General features: G+C 39.6%; 1 protein-coding gene and 1 pseudogene across 3 annotated transcripts in view; both read right to left on the bottom strand.

Annotated features, from left to right (window-relative positions):
- Nucleotides 1–20289, bottom strand: part of STRN3 (striatin 3) — a 117785-nt gene that overhangs the window by 67759 nt on the left and 29737 nt on the right. For all 3 annotated transcript variants that reach the window (XM_090033548.1, XM_090033549.1, XM_090033550.1), the window contains exons 2-3: nucleotides 13467–13570; nucleotides 2947–3020 (exon numbers count right to left, since the gene is read on the bottom strand). In XM_090033548.1, coding sequence (XP_089889674.1) covers nucleotides 2947–3020; nucleotides 13467–13570 — 178 coding nt within the window. The remainder of the gene's footprint in view (nucleotides 1–2946; nucleotides 3021–13466; nucleotides 13571–20289) is intronic.
- LOC149871965 (small nucleolar RNA U3) lies at nucleotides 20040–20116 on the bottom strand (annotated as a pseudogene).

Here is a 20289-nt window from a genome sequence, read left to right on the forward strand (position 1 = left end):
CTCTCCACTGATTTGAGATCTAGTGAGTGAATGGTATGGTAAAAGGGAAAACCTGTCATGGCAGCAGGCTTGCAAGGCTGTAAGAGACCCTGTTTGGGAATATTTTGATGAAGGTTGTGTCAAACAACAAGAACACACTTTTTGTATAAAACTGATCAAATCGAGGCTTCCTTATCAGTCATTTAAATCATACCTAAATCCATTTGATTTAAATCAAATCCACCCTGCACAGTCACAATTATAAGATCGAAATTAGTCAATTAAAGTGCTGACTTTGATTATAACATTATTAAAAACAACACATTGCTACACATAGTAAGGACTATACTAAAACACTATTTACTGGTTAAAGCAGAGGTGGGCAATTATTTCAGCGGGAGGTTAATGTGTTAATGAGATTGTGAGCTGTCAATGGCTGCACACAAAATCTTTCAGAAGATATACATTTTAACAAATTATAAAAACAAATCATATCTTAAAAATCAAAGCATCTATAACATACTAATTTTATTTCACAAATATTTTTGTCGTGATCTATGTTTAAGTAGTATATATAGAAGTAATTGCATAACATTTCAAAATAAAGTCTTACTCTTGTCTACTGTATGTGGGAGGGTTGATGGGGTAGACTTGTATGTAGAAGAGAGGATGTGGGGGGGGTAGGTGCGAGTGTGTGCAGGCTAAGGTTAGCCTGCATCATAAAGGCTTTAACCCACATGCACACACTCAAACCTTAGCCTGCATCATAAATTTTTTAAAACTAAGCTGATGAACTGGCATTATTTGCACAGTATTATTTATAATGTGTTACATACATGTATTCGTCTACTCGTAACTTTCCTATTTCTTTCAGAATTACCTAAATAGCTGTAGGCAGATCACTTATGAGAATGATTCATTCTAATTCTCTTTTCAAGTAGCATGTTTAATATCAGTTTACTATAACAAAATTAGTTGGTAGAAATCTGAGTTAAAAAAAAAAAACTACAATGCACCTTTCAAAGAAAAAAAGGAAATATCCTATTTTACATTATTAAAATAAGAAATGACAATAGCAAATATCACAATGTAGAAATTCCTATATTTTTATTTCAGTTCTTTTTAGTTTCTCTCTAAACCAGTGAAATGTTACAATGAATGAATATAATCCTTCAACAAAAAGATCTCAGAAGACAGACCAAAACTTGGTAAAGACTAAAACTTGCAGAACTGACTTCACCCAGGTATCCCATGATCATCTCTTGGCAAAACTGGCTAACTGCGACCTCGACCTCACCACGATCTGCTGGATGGGGAATTGGCTCCACGGTAGGACCCAGAGGGTGGTGGTCGATGGGAGCCAATCGTCTTGGTGAGCTGTGACCAGTGGGGTCCCTCAAGGCTCTGTCCTAGGGCCTAAACTATTTAACATCTTTATTAATGACGTGGACATTGGTGTCAGAAGCAGACTGGCCAAGTTTGCCAAAGACACCAAGCTCTGGGGTAAAACATCCACCTGAGGACAGGAGGGTCATCCAGGCGGATCTTGACAGGCTCAGAAAATGGGCCGATGAGAACCTGATGGTGTTCAACACTGAAAAATGCAAGCTTCTCCACCTTGGGTGGAAAAACCTGCAGCATACTTATAGGCTCGACAGTGCTATGCTGGTTAGCACTACAGATTAAAGGGACTTGGGGGTCACGGTTGACCACAAGATGAACATGAGCCTTCAGTATGATGCTGTGGCTAGTAAAACAAGCAAAATGCTGGCTTGCATCCATAGATGCTTCTCAAGTAAATCCAGGGACGTCATTCTCCCATTGTACTGGTGAAGCCGCAGCTGGAGTACTGCGTCCGGTTTTGGGCTCTGCAATTCAAAAAGGATGTGAAGAAGCTTGAAAGGGTGCAGAGGAGAGCTACGTGTATGACCAGAGGTCAGGAAAACAGACCTTATGATGAGAGGCTGAGAGCCATGGGGCTCTACAGCCTGGAAGAGCGCAGGCTCAGGGGTGATCTGGTGGCCACCTATAAATTTATCGGGGTGCTCATCAGGATCTGGGGGAATGTCTGTTCATCAGAGCGCCCCAAGGGATGACAAGATCAAACAGTCACAACCCTGCTGCAACTGATTCAGGCTGGACATAAGAAAGAACTTCTTCACTGTCTGAGTCCCCAAATTTTGGAATAGACTGCCACCGGAGGCAGTTCAAGTACCCACTTTGAATGCCTTCAAGACACATTTGGATGCTTATCTTGCTGGGATCCAATGATCACTGCTGACTTCCTGCCCCTGGGGCAGGGGGCAGGACTTGATGATCCTCCAGGATCCCTTCCAGCCCAAATGTCTATGAAATCTATGAAACTATCAAAGCCTATTTCTGAAAACCTTCTTTCTGAAGGAAGCAAACAACTGAAGTTTTTTCTATTTAAAGATCAAATACGCCAACTGCCAAATACTAGGGTTATGCACCTTGCTAGAACAAATGAAAATAAAATAAAAATAAAAACTATTTTCAAAATTTAATTTTCCTCCTATCAATCATAAACATGTTATAATGACTAAGAGTTGCCTAAGAATCAAATCTTAGAGTAAGCAGAAAGGCTGCTTGCAGACATTAAAAAAAAAAAAGCAACTCCCACCCAAAAACAGCACTTTATCTAAAACTTTGTGTGCTCCCATGCCAATCCCAGCACATGCCCAAAAAAAAAGGCAGCATGTTAGTTGGACCCGGCTCACTCAACATCTGTATAGATCAAGTGCTTTACTTAGGGCTTTTTTAGTGCTTTTATCAAATAGCTGATTGAATCAAAGCCCTGCTGAAGCGCATGATTTATACAGACACTGTGGGGTCAAGTCAAAGTAATGCGCTGCTGCTTCCCATACAGCTTGTTTTTGTTTGTTTGTTTTTATGTCTGCAAGCAGCCAAAACAGAATTAAACTGAAAGAAACAATTTCCAAGAATTACCTGATTCAAAAGTTGGCATTTTCAAGTCACCTTGGTTCAGTTCTGTGCCATATTTTAATTTATGATATTTTGCCCTAAAAAGAGGACAATACAATACATTTAAGAAGTCAACATAAAGGGGAAAAAATCTAAATTCAAACATCTTACAATTACAGATAAAATTTATATAAAAGATATATTGCAGTGTTTTCACTTGGGTAACACTGGTACAGCAAATATAAAATTTAAGACAATATCGATGTTAACTACAAAATTACATGTTAGCTTCAAAATATACTGGTGTTTGTATCTCACAATCACATTCTTATATTGTATATATTATATTCTTATAATCAAAAGAAACTGTTGCAGAGATCTTACATGCCATCCATGAAGCAGTGTCAGCTAATAAAAAGCTTTTCAACACCATTAAATATGGATTATTTGTGCTTGCAGCTGCAACTAGTTAAGTAATTTACTCTGAATAAGCCCCACACTTGCATTCTGTACTAATTACCAGGAAAGGAGCAGGGGGAGAGGGGAAGAGACTGTCACAAAACAAGACATAACACCTTGAACTGCCACGGGTAAGGCAGGAGAACCATGGCAGCCACTGGTCTGCTTTATATATAATCTAGCATATTAGTGCACATACAAATAGTTATCATATTTACCCAAATAGAAGACACCCCTGATAGTAAGACAACTCCCCAATAATTAGGTTCTATTTATGGAAAAATGTATAAAGTTGTTGTAGTTGTCTAGGTATAGAATTTAATTATTGTAGGTCTATCTTGAATTTGTTCCCCTCCCACTGCTACAGCAGGGAAAATAGATCTGGGGAAGTCAGGAAGCCCCTTGCCCTCTGCCTACCTCCAATTTTTCCACCCTGCAGCCTTTTCCCCACTCCTTGCCAACAGATCCTCCCCCACTCCCCAGCACATGGAAGTGAAGAACATTTTGAGAACACTGACCTTAAAATTAAAACATACTCTAGTAAGTTTGCATGTAGTACCCATATACTTAATTCACCCAGAATTGATACATTTTACCTTTTTTCGAAATGCTGCAAGCTTTAACAGAGGCACTCCACAACCACACTTTTAAGCAGCACTTTGGCACCTACTTATATATAGTACAAACCATGTATGATATTAGTTCACAGCCCAAAAAGGCTCATGATTTTTCACACGGTTCACTGGGCTGGGCCCCAGCAGAGTCGACAGTGTCTCAAACTATGTTGACCATACAGCTAAGCATGTGTGTATGTGTGTTCTCCAGATACCTGCCAAAAAAGGATCCATGTTCTAATTAGCCCCCCATCCATGACTAGAACTATGTATTCTTGTCACAAATCCTAGGAACTTCCAAACATTTATATACAGATGAGGTGCAGGGCATGCTGGTCTGGTTCCACCTCATGGAGGTCAGGATTACACTAATTATGTGCACGAGGCTGAGAGAGAGGGTGAGAAAGGGGTTCTGGGTAAACTCTTTGGGGCCCCATTTGATGATGTTTGCCAGACATTTAGGGCTGATGAAGAAACTGGAATCACTGGAAACGAGAAAGAAAAGGCACAGCTTAGCTGTGTGAGTGAAGAGGACGTCAAAATGCATGGTCGACTAATGCCTTCTGATCCTGGGGGGGCGGGGGCCACCAGCGGTTGATCAACGACCTGGGGAGAGTCCCCCAGCGCATGGGCAACTGGTGCCTCCCAAGTTTGGGAGAGCACCAGCAAGGCACAACCAGGGGTGAGGTGCAAGGGAGGGTGTCCTTACACTTCTGCACGCAGTACAGTGGTGGCAGAAGTCTCAGGACTTCCACCGCCAACTTCCCACCAGCAAAGCCAATTTCAGGGGGGACAATGCTCTCCATGACCTCCTACTAGCCAGAGGGCTCGCTCTCAGGGGGGGGACCAGGACCCTCGGGGGGGGCATGTGCTCCCTCCCCCTCTCCCCCATGTCCACCCCTACACATCACCTGTGTTGAAATGTATGTAATGCAGTGGCTCTGTGACCACAAAAAAAGTAGCTGCTGAGGCAGACTGCACTCAATGGGCACTACGATGCATCTTATTCAAATGAGCAGCACTAACTTATCCTTGTAAGCTCCCATCAGCATATCAAACATAGCATTTTTGGCATCAAGGGGAGAAAGTCAGGGCTAGCCAGGTACTATAGTACTTCGAGATCCAGTGCCAGTTCCCTGTTGAGGGAACACCAGCCTGGTATTTTTTAAGAGCCAAAAAAAAAAAAAAAAGTTCCCATCAGTGTTTGAACAATATGGGCCATTGTGTTTTATAGACACACTCAGTGTTGGTTGCTTTTATTCAACTTCATAATTGGTTTCCATTACTAAACACATGCTGCTTTTGGCTGAAGTTTAATAATAGACAAAGTATTTAATGAAGTTTACTTGTATGCAAATATAAGTCAAAGGACTTCCCCCCCGCCCTACACTGACTGGGGGAAAAAGCTTTGTCCTGTATTCAAGTAAACATGGTATATTTGTTTTTGCTCTGATCTTAAAGTGAACAACATAGCAATAGTCCCTTGGCATATTAATAAGACTTGTAGTTTCTCTTTAACTAGAGAAAAGCGTGTTATGCTGTGCCACACATTCTGCACCCCCATCTTCAAAATCCTGGATCTGCTCACGATTTACCTCATTTGACTCTGCCTCAGACCCTTGCCCACCCCCTCCTTTCTTTAACAGGATCTCAACAACTCTTTCCCTCATGATCCCCTGCTACTGCATGTGTTAGGGTATTTTTAACCTTTCCTCAAATGAACTGGGTATTGGCTGCAGCCAAGGCTGGAACTCTTTCCTGGGATGTACCAATGCTCCAGCTGGGACAGCCTGGAGAGTTTCTGGTTAGAGGATCTTGCTGCTCCACTCAAGGTCAGGCTGATCATCATATCTGGTCTCAGGAAATAATTTTATCCCATGATGAGACTGATATGGACTGTGGCGATTTTTGCCTTCCTCTGTAGCTGGGGACGTGGCCTCTTTCTGAAATCAAGTGTATATTAACCACCTTTACTGTAGCAGGACAATAGCTGCCAGTCTCCCTGTTTTACTTGAGACAGATTAGGCTATTATGTCTTCTGTTGTGTCAGGATTGATGGTGTAGTTTTGCTAAGAGGTTAGACAACGTATCTATATAGGATGGTTTGGATAGGAATGATCCTGCCTTAAGGCAGGGGGTGGGAATAAATAACCTGTGAAGGTCCTTTCCAGCCCTACTTATTTATGATTCTATGAACTTCTTTAAAACAGAAAAAGAAACAAGATCTGATATGACCATCTCCCTTCCCTCCTCTCATTCTCTCTTCTGTCTCTGGTATCACCGACAGATGTTTTATATCTGTTCTCCTTCTCTAACTTTCTGTCCTCTAACTTTTCAATGCCACCACATAGGCGAAACAAAGTATTCTACTAATCTCATTCTTTTGAAAAGCTAAACCATTTTGGTTGAAACCTGACCCCCCCCACACACGCACAAAAAAAAACACGAAGGGTAAAGCAGATACCTGGCATGGAAAATGTCAACAGTTAAAGTCTGACTGATCAGCAACAGAAAAACACAATCATATGCTTAATAATAATGAAACAAACTGTTTGACAGTTAGAGGTGACCTGTACATCAGATGAAAAAGTCAAAGTGGCAGAAACAGCACATCACAGATCAAATCAAGAATCCAGCACCACCCACCCCACACAGAAACACATGTCCAAGTTGCAGTAGAGTCTGTCGATCCCAGACAGGCCTCATCAGCCATCTTCCAATGCACAGAGAAGGCAATCATGGAAGACAATAATCCTCAACTGTAAGGGACTGCCATAAAAGAAGATACTTAACTGCTGTACAACACAGAATTCTGGGCACAACTTAAGAGATATTTCCCTTTTTAAAATGTATTTGTGTTCAAATGCATTGATTTTTAATCATTTGGAACCTTGGCTATTTTTAAAATTGCTAATCTGTATTTCTCAGCGTACCATTTTAATTTTTTTTTTGTACGGTATTCTCTAAGATAAGAAATTAAACCTCAGACTTCTAGCACCTCTTAGTGTCTCTAAGCTCTGGACTTCTTCAAATAAAATACATTAATAAGAATAATTTGTCTCTTGTAAATTAGCTCACACTTTATAAAACTCTAGGTCAAATAGTATTTGACTGAAATACTATTTTACAGAATGCTTTCTGAAAGCGTGCCAAGTATTCTGGCCATATTCATGAATGAAATAAGCAGTACATTCAAATAACTTAGAAAGCCAATGCAAATTCTGTAACAAGGGGAAACAAATGTTTTTAAAGAAAGATTGAGGTACAGTTTCAAAATAACTAAGACTTTGGCTCAAAAATAGGACCGCATCATATTTGAGAGGAAGTTTGTCAAAGAAAATAATTATAGTTTAATCAAACGCTGGCAGATTTTACTAGATTGTTTTTGTGCTATTTCAGTTTGTTTTTATACACAATTTTCGACATTCAATGACTACATTAACCCTATCTTATCAAATAACAACAAAACAAAAGTGATACACTGGTTTAGAAAACAACAATCTAATGCCTTAGCTCCTCAATGAAACGATGCAGCCAACACTGTGTCATGAGTAAAAGAAACGTAACATGGAGAGAAAGAGAGGAGGCCTTAAAAAAGGAAATGAACAAACAATCGGCTAGTGTGACTGATACACATATATTGGGCAAGTAGAATGGGACAATTTCCTCTATGAGGGAGGCCTTAATATTTAATTTGCAAAAACTACTGAAAGTGTGAAAAACATGACTAGACTGTCCCCATATATCTATGTCTGTATTTTAGACAGGATCTTTCAAGCTGCATCACTCCAAATGAGCATAAAAGGGGGGAAAAGGAGCCTAACCTTTTATCTTCTGAAATCTATTTACCCAAGAACTAACTCCTTAGAACCATATAGCAGTACTTTTTTAAATTTATGGTGAAGATAATAAATCAGAGATAGATTTTCTGAACTGGATAATGCTTTGCCTTTACACTGATGGCCAGTAACGCATATAGACGAGACCCCCCAAAGATAAATTTGTGCAGTATTTTCTCAAGGCTAAAAAAATTTCAAAACTAACTGTTCTTCTTTGATTAATACTGCCTTATAAATTGAGTGATTTAAATTTACATTGTCAGGCCTCAGGTGCAAAATGTTTGTCCTTGACAGCAGATCTTTCGTGAGGCAAAAGGAGAACCATACTGTATAAATGTATACAATACCTGAAGGCTTACTATTTTGAGATGAAAGTTGGTTCCCTAAATTTCGTAGATGCTCTACAAAACCATGCTAGAAAGAAGGGCAAATTAAGCATTTACATAGTATGTCAATTTGTGTTACTGAATTCTAGTATAAGCCAAAAATTGTTTGATATGGGCTAACTCAAGAGTTGTTAAAAGGCACAGGAAAAGGGATTTATCACTTCTAATCAAAAGGCTCCTTGCCACATTCTTGTTGAACATGCATGCCTGGGCTGTTCTCTCTCTCAGCCCTCCACAGCAATGGCTCTCTACCATATTACCCTCAAAGGCACCCCTCAGTAGGCTCAATGAACCTCTGAGAAAGTGCCAGGTCTTACTTTTCAATCATTATTTTGACTGTGGAAAAATAATAAAGCAATGCTTCTATTGCAAAGAATGCAGGAAGACCAAAACAGGACAGAATGTTTTTACCACTATGGATTCCTGTTTGAAATTTCTGGGTTTATCTTGTGAATTATGTTTGCACACCCAACCGTGCTAACATTGAACGGTGCCCACTGACACCCCTGAAAGGCTCTAAAGGCACCCTAGAGTGCAGCGGGCCTCTAGTTGAGAATCACTGCTCTATGTGATTTGAGAACAGCAAGGAAGTGAGGTTCTTGATTAGCTCTGTGCTATGAGCCAGGTCCAGTAAGCTCAGCAGTTGTGACATAGCTAGCTTGCATTATAAGCCACAGTCTGTTAGCTAGAAAAAGTGTCTGTATCCTTATCTGCCAATTTCTTCTTATAGTTTGTAGTGATGTGCTCTTCCTAGAGATGCCTGGTCAGCCAGGCTTAACTGAAAGCTTTACAAGATAAGAAAGCTCTTTATATTACTTCAGAATAAGAAAAAGCTCTTGCTGCAAAGCCTCTAAGACTAAATAATAATCAACTGATACTTAACATAAGCTAACTATTAAGAACAAAAGGGATCTACTTTTGGTTGTTTTCTTCTTATGCTGCTCTGGTCTAGTAGGTCTGGTAAAGCAATCCTATAAAACTACTAAAAGAAACTAAAAGTGGTTGGCTGAAGGGTCTTCTGGTCCCTCCTTGTTTTACAGATCTGTTTCCTGCAAGCCAAGGGGCCAAAGACAACTAAGATTCTGAAGTGGAATGAAATTTTCAATAGCGCTGAAGCAACTTAAGCTTCACCAGAAGAAACTTGATGGAAAATTCAGAACAGTCCACAGGGTGTGCAGAATGGTGGCTGTTGCAAGGGAAAAACAGAACAGGCAGAGCAGAAAAGGAAAAAGGCAAAACAGTCCCTTTGACCAAAAAGGACTTTGGCGAGTTAATCTCAGAAAGCAGAGCTTTAAAATACTCTAGAGAGGCACAGATTGATAAAAATCAAAGCAGAGATCAAAGGAATTTAGGGCAGGGTCACAACCCTGAATGTAAAGGTAGAGAAAAACCTACAACTAGAAGTAAATCTTCAAAACAAAACAAAGATGGTTCAAAAAAGAAAAAAAAGAGCTTGCAAAGAAAACTAAGTTTATAGGAAACAGAGAGAAGAAATATGTGAAGAACAGATGTCCAGCAGAAGACTTATATTCCTACTGATGAATATATTCCTTGTACACACAGCTCTACATTACCCCAATTCAAACAAACCAAGAGACAGGCTGCATGCATTTTGAACAAAAGCAGCAAATTCTGAAGAAGGCTAGAGAAACTTCCCAGTCCTACTCTCACTGGTTACAGGCAACATTAAGGAGAAGGAAAGATTTGAGTAAAATTACAATACCTCTCAGAGAAGCAAGTAAGACACAAATGGGCTTTTCCTTCTAAATGTATCTCTACACATCAAGAGCAGCAATATACTATGAAAGACAGAAAGAAGGTCTTAACATCTTTGAGAAACTAACTTAATGAAGAGCACACTCATACTGGAACTGCAGCCTAAGACTTGACACGGACTGTGAGAAGCAAACTCTTAACTCCAGAAAAAGATGATACCAAAGTACAAGGACAAGGTGATGGGGGAAGTCACAAGACTAGGAGTATTCAAAAGGATTTAAGCAGGACTGCATGATCTGAGGGAGATGAAAAAGTGGAAGGGGGAATATCACAAGGGAAAATAAAACAAATAAAACAACAATGTTGGAGACCAAAATGACTAGGAAAACAGGGGAGTACAGATACATTCCAAGACAAAAAAGAAAGGGTAAGAAGGGTGGATAAAGGGTATAAATATAGTACAATATAGGATGTGAAATATGGCTCTGCACAATTTCCTTCAGGAAACAATATCTGACAAAATATGCAGAGCAATAGGGTGCGAGTCAGGAACCTCCCACTACTTAGGTATGGAGGGATTATCGTACTGACTTGAATACAAAACAAGTTTTCTTCTCATAATTGGCATGGGGAAAAACATCCTTTCTTATAACTAACTGCATACAAGGAAATCTCACTAAATACACTATCATTAAACTGTTGCCAAAAGCAGCATATGCTCAGCAATAGAAACCAATCATTAAGCTGATTAAATGCAGCCAACACTGAACGTGAGTGCATATTGCCCACAATGGGCAGACATGCTGATAGAAACCTACCACAAACACAGGTTAGAGTAGACCATCTGAATGGGGCAGGGATGGCCAGTTACTCACATGGGGAGCCACATCCAATCCTCCACTTAAGTTCAAGAGCTGGACGGTGGGGGAGGGGCGACACTGAGCCCGAGCAACACAGAGCAGACATGATACCCACCCCCAAGCCGCCACCAAAGCATTGAGCTGCTTTCCCCATAGGGAGTGTGCCCTGGGGTAAGTAGCACAGCTGTAGCACCAGCAGTCCTGGGAGAAGTAGGCAGGTGTGACAGAGCACCTTTTGGGTGCCTGTCACTTCAAGGGCTGGAGCAGGCAGCTGGCAGGTGCTTGATGAGGGCAGCTATTTTAGAGCCCAGCTCAGGGCTGGAGCAACAGTTTACTGGCAGCCCTCAAAGGAGTAACATCACACAGCTGAGCTACTGCTCTGAGAGCATCTTAGAGGTAATGGCAGAAGCTATGGGGATGGTAGGAAGCTCCTGGTTCTAGGTATAACTGGAAACTGCACCCTGACAGGGAAGGGTGGCCTGGTGGGACTCCTTGTAGTAAGCGAGTCCCCAAGAAATGCCAAGCCAGTTACCTCCCCAGTGAAAGGCAGGTACGGGCACCTTAACCCCAGCCCCAACTATCTGATGGGTTATTGAGAGAGCAAGGCAGAGCCAGACATACTTACTGAAGCACCTGAGCCCTATAGGGGTCTTGAACCCTGGAATGGTGGGCTAGGCACACCAAGTGGAGGCACCTGAGCCTACAGGGGTGTAAGAACCCAGGGCCCCAAGTGACAAGGGTGGAGTGGTGGGTCAGGCACACCAAGTGGAGGCACCTAAGCCTATAGAGGTGGAAGACACCCCAGCGTAAGAGGCAGAGTGTTGGCTCAAGGGGTGGAAAAGACTGATCGGTTTCCTGGTGAGGGGCTAGGGGCAAAGTCAGCCCATAGTCTGGCTAACTGCCCAGCCACCGTGCAGATGAGGATTATGGGAGACCCAAAAGTCTCTGCCCAGCTGGCCAAGGAGTACAGAGATAAATTTGACAGCCAATGTGGTTGCTCAAGGGGTGGGGGGGAAAGAGGTGTAGTATCTGAAGTGTACATGTGTACATATACTTGCACAGCAGTGCTGAGCTGGGGGCCACTTGGCTTAATGTTGTTGACTCTGCTGGGTCCCAGCCCAAGGAACTGTATGGAAAATTACGAGTCTTTTGGCTTTGGACTAATAGCATGCATGGTTTGTACTATATAAGTAGGTGCCAAAGTGCTGCTTAAAAGTGTGCTTATGGAATACCTGTGTTAAAACTTGGAGCAATTTCAAAGAAACTAAAGTGCACCCATTCTGGCTGAACTAAGTATATAGGCAGTATATGCAAATTGCTACAGACATGTCTAATTTCAAAGTTATTGTTTTCAAATTTGTTCCTCACTTCTAGGTGCTCAGGAAAAGAGCAGGGTATGACAATAAGAAGAGGGGGAAGGGACTGCCAGGGAAGAAGGGTGCAAGGAAGCAGATAGCAAAAGAAGTTACCTGACCCCCAGATCTATTTTCCCCTCAGATTAATGATGGTGGGGGAGAGCTAAAGGGTATAAAAATAATGATGATTTGAGGATCCACACAGGAAGGAAACTGGACTGGGTAAATAATGAAGGGAGCAGGGGCTTTAGTAAATATAATTACTTTTAGGACAAAAACATATAAAAGAATAGACAGGGACCAAACAGAAGTGCATGTATATTAAAGAAGACCAAACATTTTATACTTTTTCTTATACTATGAAAAAGTGAAGACAATTCCAGATTTATACATATTCTCCACCAGCCAGTAAACCAGTGTCCCTTCCCAGATTGTTTAAAAAGTAAAATACGTTAGGTATTATATTGATACTACAGAAGATAAATTACAGAACTGCTGTACATTATTTCCTTTGTAAATATGTAATAACCTCCATCTCATGCAATTCCTGTGTATTACTCCAGTATTGGAGTTTTGTTTCCATATTTACCAAAAAAAAAAGAAGATACTGATATACCAATGATCATCCTCCATATTTTGTCAACATATAGCAATGCTTTCATCCAATTCCAATATTACTTTTTTAGTATCTCTCGTTTAGGAACAGTACACTACAGTTTTAACAATAACTTGTACAGAATGCTGTTCTTTGAAATGAAAAATGCACATTTGACACTGAAACAAACAGATAATTGAACTAGCAATTCTAAACAATGGTGTTTATCAACTGATAAAGCCTAATACAGCATTAGATAGGCACAGTAAAGTTTTTACCACTTCTATGGGAATTTGTTAGAAGCTGGATTCCATTACTGTGCAATTTTTTGTTGTTATACAATTATTCCTTTGCTTTATGAAACTGGAACAGAATAGATTATATCATTCTCTGTGTATAAGAGTCTCAGAATTGTTATACAGCAGTTATTATGACATCAGGAGAAGCACAAAACTTTACTTTTGTGCATCAGGAAAAGTCAGTTTAAGAAAACGTTGGTAAAATGGGCTTCAGATTTAGGAACATGTTATAGAACGACATTTCAGGACTTCAGACTAGACTAACAATTATTAGCTTAGGCCAAACTGTTGCCAAAAAACTAGGAGTTTCTCTATTTAAAGCAATCCTCTGAAATGCTACTAGCATCCATATGCTGCAACAAGCACTTATATGAAAAGAAGATACCTCTAAAAAGCTAAAAAAGTCTACATAAATACATACCTTTCTTGTTTTAATGCATATTCTAACATTTTTATTCTTCTTACTAAATCTTTCTTCAAATTTTCCTGACCCTTTCTTTCTCCTTGTAAAAATGCTATCCGAGCCTGAAAAGACAAACAAGAGAGTGGATTTGTTTTCTTCCATTTACCACAAAACAGATAAACAGCCTAGTTCATGAATTTGTTTTGCATTGCAATATTTAGTTTAAACCTCTAATAGAAAACTTCAGAAACAAAAGTGTTTACATGAGATAGATTACACATACTTTTCATTTCATAACAAGTGCAGCAATATAGCTAGAGACTCAATATGACAGTTTATTCGGATAGATATTCATAATTTAACATCAAAGTTGTAGTGAAAAGGATCATACACAACTTGCGAGTTGCTTGAATGATAGAGAGTCTAGTCTTCCACTCAGTCTGCTAATTTAGGTGAAAACTTAAGGAGGATTTGAACACCAAATACCCATAGCATTTGAGAAATTGGGCTTTTGCCTACACAAGCTCATGCCTCAGAACTAGTCCTTAAAGTGCAACTCTGCCCTACACTTCAAAAGAACACAGCTAACCACCTCTCAACTCAAAATACTTAACCTTTTGGTTGGCTAACATGAAACAAGAATACAGGCATACCTCATTTTATTGCGCTTTGCTTCACTGCGCTTCTACAGATATTGCGTTTTTTTACAAATTGAAGGTTTGTGGCAACCCTGCATCGAGCAAGTCAAGGAGTCCTGGTGAAGATGCTGTGAACATTGTTGAAATGACAACAAAGGATTTAGAATATTACATAAACTTAGTTGATGAAGCAGCGGCAGGGTTTGAGAAGATTGACTCCAATTTTGAAAGAAGTTCTACTGTGGGTAAAATGCTATCAAACAGCATCGCATGCTACAGAGAAATCTTTTGTGAAAGGAAGAGTCAATCGATGCAGCAAACTTCATTGTTGTCTTATTTTAAGAAATTGCCACAGCTACCCCAACCTTCAGCAACCACCACCCTGATCAGTCAGCAGCCATCAACATCGAGGCAAGACCCTCCACCAGCAAAAAGATTACAACTTGCTGAAGGCTCAGATGATGGTCAGCATTTTTTAGCGATAAAGTATTTTTTAATTAAGGTATGTACATTTTTTTTTTTAGACATAATGCTATTGCACACTTAATAGACTACAGTATAATGTAAACATAACTTTTATATGCACTGGGAAACCAAAAAATTCGTGTGACTCGCTTTATTGCGGTGGTCTGGAACCTAACCCGCAATATCTCCGAGGTATGCCTGTACACATTTTTTGTACTGAAGACCAGACTAAACACTCAAATCGGAACCCTACTAACATGTAAAGCTTTAAGACAGTTATAGGGTTTCATCCTGGAGTTGGTTAACCCTTTGGCTCGTTAATCTGCAAAAATAATACACTTTTTTTTTTTTTTATAGAAGACAAAGCCAAGCAGTTTAATTTCAGAACCTTATTTATGCAAAAGCTGAGAACACTGATGTGATTTCAGCTGAAAGAGCAACAATGAAAAATGAAAGATCTACACAAGATTATAACAGATTTAAAAAACAAGTAATTAAATATGGGGATTAATTTCATTCAAAAAATCATTATTCTTTGGGATCAGAATCTACTATATTCTTGATCAGATCCCTGAATTTTTGGATCCTCCCCTTTTCAGATGAAATCAAAATGTTCTCAGGACTGGCACACCAGTAAAGTTCTCTCTTAGCCTGTTTGGTTGTCTTCATTAGAAAAAAAAGGTGTATTTTTACCTCATATGAACTAACCAGCGGGTTAATTAAAGCATGTTAAAAAGAGTGAAGGCAAGAGGGTTTCTAATTTTCATGAAGTTAAGCCAAGTAAGAAGCTTTGAGTAGCTAAGTTTCAATGAACAACTATTGATACTTATGAAAAAGAGGAAAACTTCACACCAAAATGGGACATAGAATAGAGAAGGGAAAATAAATGTGCAAATCTATATTGACTACTGCAGGGCTTGGTTATTTCAAGAGATGTGGAAGTAGCAGAGCGTCAGGAATTGACCTTATTTGGCCATCTGAAAGCACTACAGGTTGTTTAAATACATCTATGTTACTGGCCTTCTTAGCTTCTGTTCACCTTTGCTACCTAACTGGTCTCCCACATGCTACCTAGGCTAACCCTTGACAGGTCTTAGTTGTTAGCTGGTATAATCAGGTTCCATCACCTCTTCAAAAAGAGAGGTACCAGGAAGCACAGGCCTTTATGGAAGAAGGCAAATTACTTCTGGACACTTAGGTATCTGTTGTCATTTAGAAACAAACATGACCCATATCATCTCCTTCTGTGGAAACTTTTCTTGAGTACTTTTACAAATCAGGATGTTTATCCAGATTTACTAGATACTCTGGATAGGAAACCTTTCACCCAATCATGAGCTTTACACCTCCAACTGCAAAGATGATGAGAACAACTCTGGAAAAGGCACAAGACTCATGCAAACAACTGTAACAGCACACTGCTAACTGATACTCTGGGTTTGCTAAAAAGAATCTCTGTAAACAGATTACGTCACTTTGAGGAAGGTAAATGACCACGTTTCTGATGGTAGGCCTGACTAGAGGAGACTGACCAACAATACAGGTTTTTTTAAATAGTAAAATATTAAGAATAAAAAACTGAAAACAAAATCATGTGGCTTCATTATAAACAAATCTGAATAGCCAATCTTGCATTTTACTTCCTTTAATATTAAGACAAGTGGGCAAGGAGATTATTTTTTTCCCCATGAAAGACTGGAGTTTTCTATTGATTTAGGCAGAAATTAAAAATGATACTTTTATGAAGAGACAAATCTTTGCTCGTCATTTTGAGGCTAAATTATGGATTAAAACCTTCCCAAGATCCAAAAAAAGGCTGAGTAGAGAGATCCCCTGTGATAACTATTCAAGAGTAGCAGTCATAGAATTAACAGTGGCTCTTGACCTATTATCAAGGCTTGTTAGTATCTTTATGCATACAAGATTATCTTTCTTGATGAATGTTGAAAGAAGAAATCATTAAAACCTACTAGCATTTAAATTTTAGCAATTAACATCATTTTCTGCCAATGGATAAAAGTAATTCAGCTCCTGAACAGCCAAGAATTCATGCCCTATCAATTTATAAAGACCCAATCTACACTTATTCTTGTCTAAATTTTTCATTCTCTCTTTCCACTTAAGGAAGATTAAAAATGTTCATTTAAACAGAGTGATTTCAAAGTCACTCATCATACCTTGGTGTAAGTTTATTTTGAAACAACTTGTGTAACAAAACAATTATTTCCCATGCAGAAGACAAAAACCTTACATAAGTGATTTACGATGGAAGAAATATCAAGGGGAAGAATACAATACACTCAGATTATAAAACAGACAGGACAATGCACAAGAAAAAAATTAAGTCAACTTGTACAAAGTCATTTTCATGTTTGAGAAGACTCTCAACTTCTGCCTTCCAAACAATATATAATCTATCAATCCTAAAACAGTTCATGGAGAAAACACTAGAGGTCAGCAACACACAGTCTTCTATATCTACTTCTGTTTACTACATCCCAATGTAATATGCTTTTCCTATTTTTTTTTATTTAACTTCAACAAGATTATTATTTAACTGTATTACCTACAAATATCTGAAAAGAAAAGCAATATGTACATTCCATCAACTGAAAATTAGTATAAAGCATAAGTTTTAAATGGTTAAAAAGGTTACGGGGGGGGGGCAGGGAAGGAGGAGGAAGGCATATAGAATGCCTTGCAATTGGTGACTAGACAACAAATCTGCTAACACCACGTAAAAATGTTAACTGTTAACAGGCTCCAGGATTGCATACAAGAACACCTAAAAGACTATCCTACTATCCTTTCACCTCCATGCTTCCAGCATGCTACTGATTCAAAGACAGACAAGAAACTAGTAATAATTTCAAAACCTGTGTGCATCATCTCCAGCATTATGCAAGTAAAACAACTCTGAATCTTTTCTGTTCAGTTATTCCTGTATCAGATGTCTGCACTGTAATGAAAGACGACAATGTTCTTTGGGTGAATCCGTTATCTTTTATTAGACCAACTTCAATAGTTGGAAAACAATTATTAAGCAAGCTGTTGGGTTGAAAAACACTTCATCAGGCTAAGGAAGTTTCAGCAGTTGGTGTGTGCTCTTCCTGGATGGAATGAAACCAAAACGGCTACAACCTACACCCCTGTAATGAAAGCAGCTCTCCAGGGAATTGAACAGAAATCAGAAGATCAGGTTATGCTCACCATGACTTATGGCCTTAACAGCCCTAAGAACAGAACTGTATTCAAAGCAGCATTAATAAAGGACACCAAGAAAAGCTCCACATATTTACAGAGGTTTGCCACAATGCAATTTATGCTATTTATACATAGCCATAAATGAAAAAGCAGGGGGGAAAACATTCCCTGAACTAGTACCAATATACAGACATACAGCCTAAAAAAACCTCACTAGGGAACATGTTTTCAAATCCAAAAACAGAAAATGTTGTTTGCTTACACAAATAAAGAGAGTCACGTTGCCCACAACATACGGTCAAGAGATATTATAATTTGAATGACGCATGGGATTAATAAAGGTAAAATGACAAATGAAGCAGTTCTTGAGTCTTTTCTGGTTACTTTATGAAGCAAATTTAACTGTCTTGTGTAAAGAGAATCTGTATGAGAAGCAGAGTGGCCTTCTGAGTCCCAAGAACAGATTCCAACCCAAAAGAAAGGAAAAACAGCAACCTCTTGCTTCATCCTTAGAGACTGCCCACTTATCAGGTCCAAATCAAAGCAACCACTAATGATCAGGGATCCTAGTTTTCCATTATTAAAAAAAAAGCAACAAAATTCGTTGATAAAAACAAACATAAAAATCTGTGTTTTTCCACAGTGAGCCCCCGCCCCACGCTGACAGGCCCTGGTGGCAGCCCCATCCCTTGCTGCTGACTGGCCAAAAGGGCTACTACCCCTTCAGGCAACCACACCCCCCACTGGCTTGGTGGAGTAGGGCAGGACTGCACAACAGGAAGCCCTCTTGGCTAATCAGCAACAGAGAGAGGAGGGGGTGGCCACTATCTTGGCTGTTTCCCTGTGTGCTGGTGGCTTCTTCCCCTCATTCCATGTTTTTCCGCAGCAAACAGATTTATAGGATCCCTGCGAATAATTAAGGATCAAAGGCTACAACACATGTCTTTATCTTGAAAGATAATAAAAAAGACCATGAGACCAATTGCTTAAAAGGACAACTCAATTTTGAAACTGCAAAACAGATGTCTTGGTATGTCAACAGCTACCTCATAGGTCTGTATTCCTAAAGAGACTAATGTTTCTTATTCTAGGGAAAAAAAATAATGACTTGCATCACAATAGGAGTTCTGGGACTATTAATCAGATGATCATTTGAACCATATGGCAAAGTACGACTGGGAAGATGATACAACCCTTTAATGCTTTTTTCTGCTGTTTCATGCAAAAACAGCATAAAAAAGCAAAAGATCTCTTTCACCCATTAGAACAATTTAATCAGTAAATTTTAATTGGCCAAAGCAGCCTAAGTAAGGGCTTCTGTGATGAAAAGCACCAAAATCCTAGAAAAGAAAATGAAAAAAAAAATAGATCCATGTTCCCAATCCAGGGATGATTTAAAGAGCAATGGCCTACATATTAAATAGAAGAATCCCATCTTACTTCTTCCCTGTCACAATGAGTCACCAAATGAGACGTCTAGAATCAGAAAACAGGGATGCACCTCAGACCACAGGTGCTATAAACCCTACTTGTGGTATAAACCCTATTTAAAAATAGGGTTTACAGCACAATATTAAAACACCCTAAAGTCCACAGGCAACCTTTAAGTATGTAATTGTGAACCACAATTATGAAGGACACAACAGAACACTGAATCAGGAGACTTAACTACTAGGTAACTCATCAATTAACACCAATCAACCAGTTAAATGACAACCCATAATTTGACTACAGTCAAATATTGCCAAACATTCAGCAGGTCAAAATGCCTCAGTACAGCTGTGTGGCACTCAAACTGGTTGGAGAACTACATTCCCTTTTTTTTCAGGTGCCTATAAGGCACACCCCAGCTTTCATGCGGGAAGCTCCCCTCCAGCCCCCAAAACAGCACTATGGGTCACAAGTTGTAGGTCTTAACACTGCAGAGACACTATGGCACTGGCAACCCAGGAGTACTACTAGCAAACCCCAAGCTCAATGGTGACTAGACATCCTGAGGCGACAGACAGCACCCTGGTAAGAGCTGTGGTGATAGTAAGCCAAATAGTAACTCGGGCAGAAACTCCACCTTTGTGGTCAGAGCTGCAACAGGGCTTCTGGCAGCAGTCAGCACTCCAGCTTTTATTAGGACACAGGCAGCCCCAACATCACTGCAGTCAGAGGCTCCTCCACCACTGGGACCAGAGTTCTGGTTCTAGCTGGAGTGGCAGGGCTTCCCATGGACAGAGACAAAGAGCAAGAGACCAAGCAAGCAAGCAAGAGAAAGAGAAGTTTTAAGTAACACAATTTTGCAAGCTAATCACTCTTAGACTCACTTCTCTAGTCACCAACTATAGAAATGATCCCTGAAAGTACTGTCTTCAATTCTGTCAAAACTGAAAATCTTGTCCAAGGGAATTACAGATAGAACAGTCCTCTAAAATTCCATAGGTAGAGTAAGCCCTTAGGTACTGTAAATTTAATGAAGGAAGAATATTCTAATATATGGTAGTACCTCTTGCTTTTTTACCTTAGAGCTCATATACATGAGGGAA

The sequence above is a fragment of the Crocodylus siamensis genome, chromosome 2 (assembly GCF_052110815.1).
Source record: "Crocodylus siamensis isolate JL-2025a chromosome 2, ASM5211081v1, whole genome shotgun sequence".
Lineage (NCBI taxonomy): Eukaryota > Metazoa > Chordata > Crocodylia > Crocodylidae > Crocodylus > Crocodylus siamensis.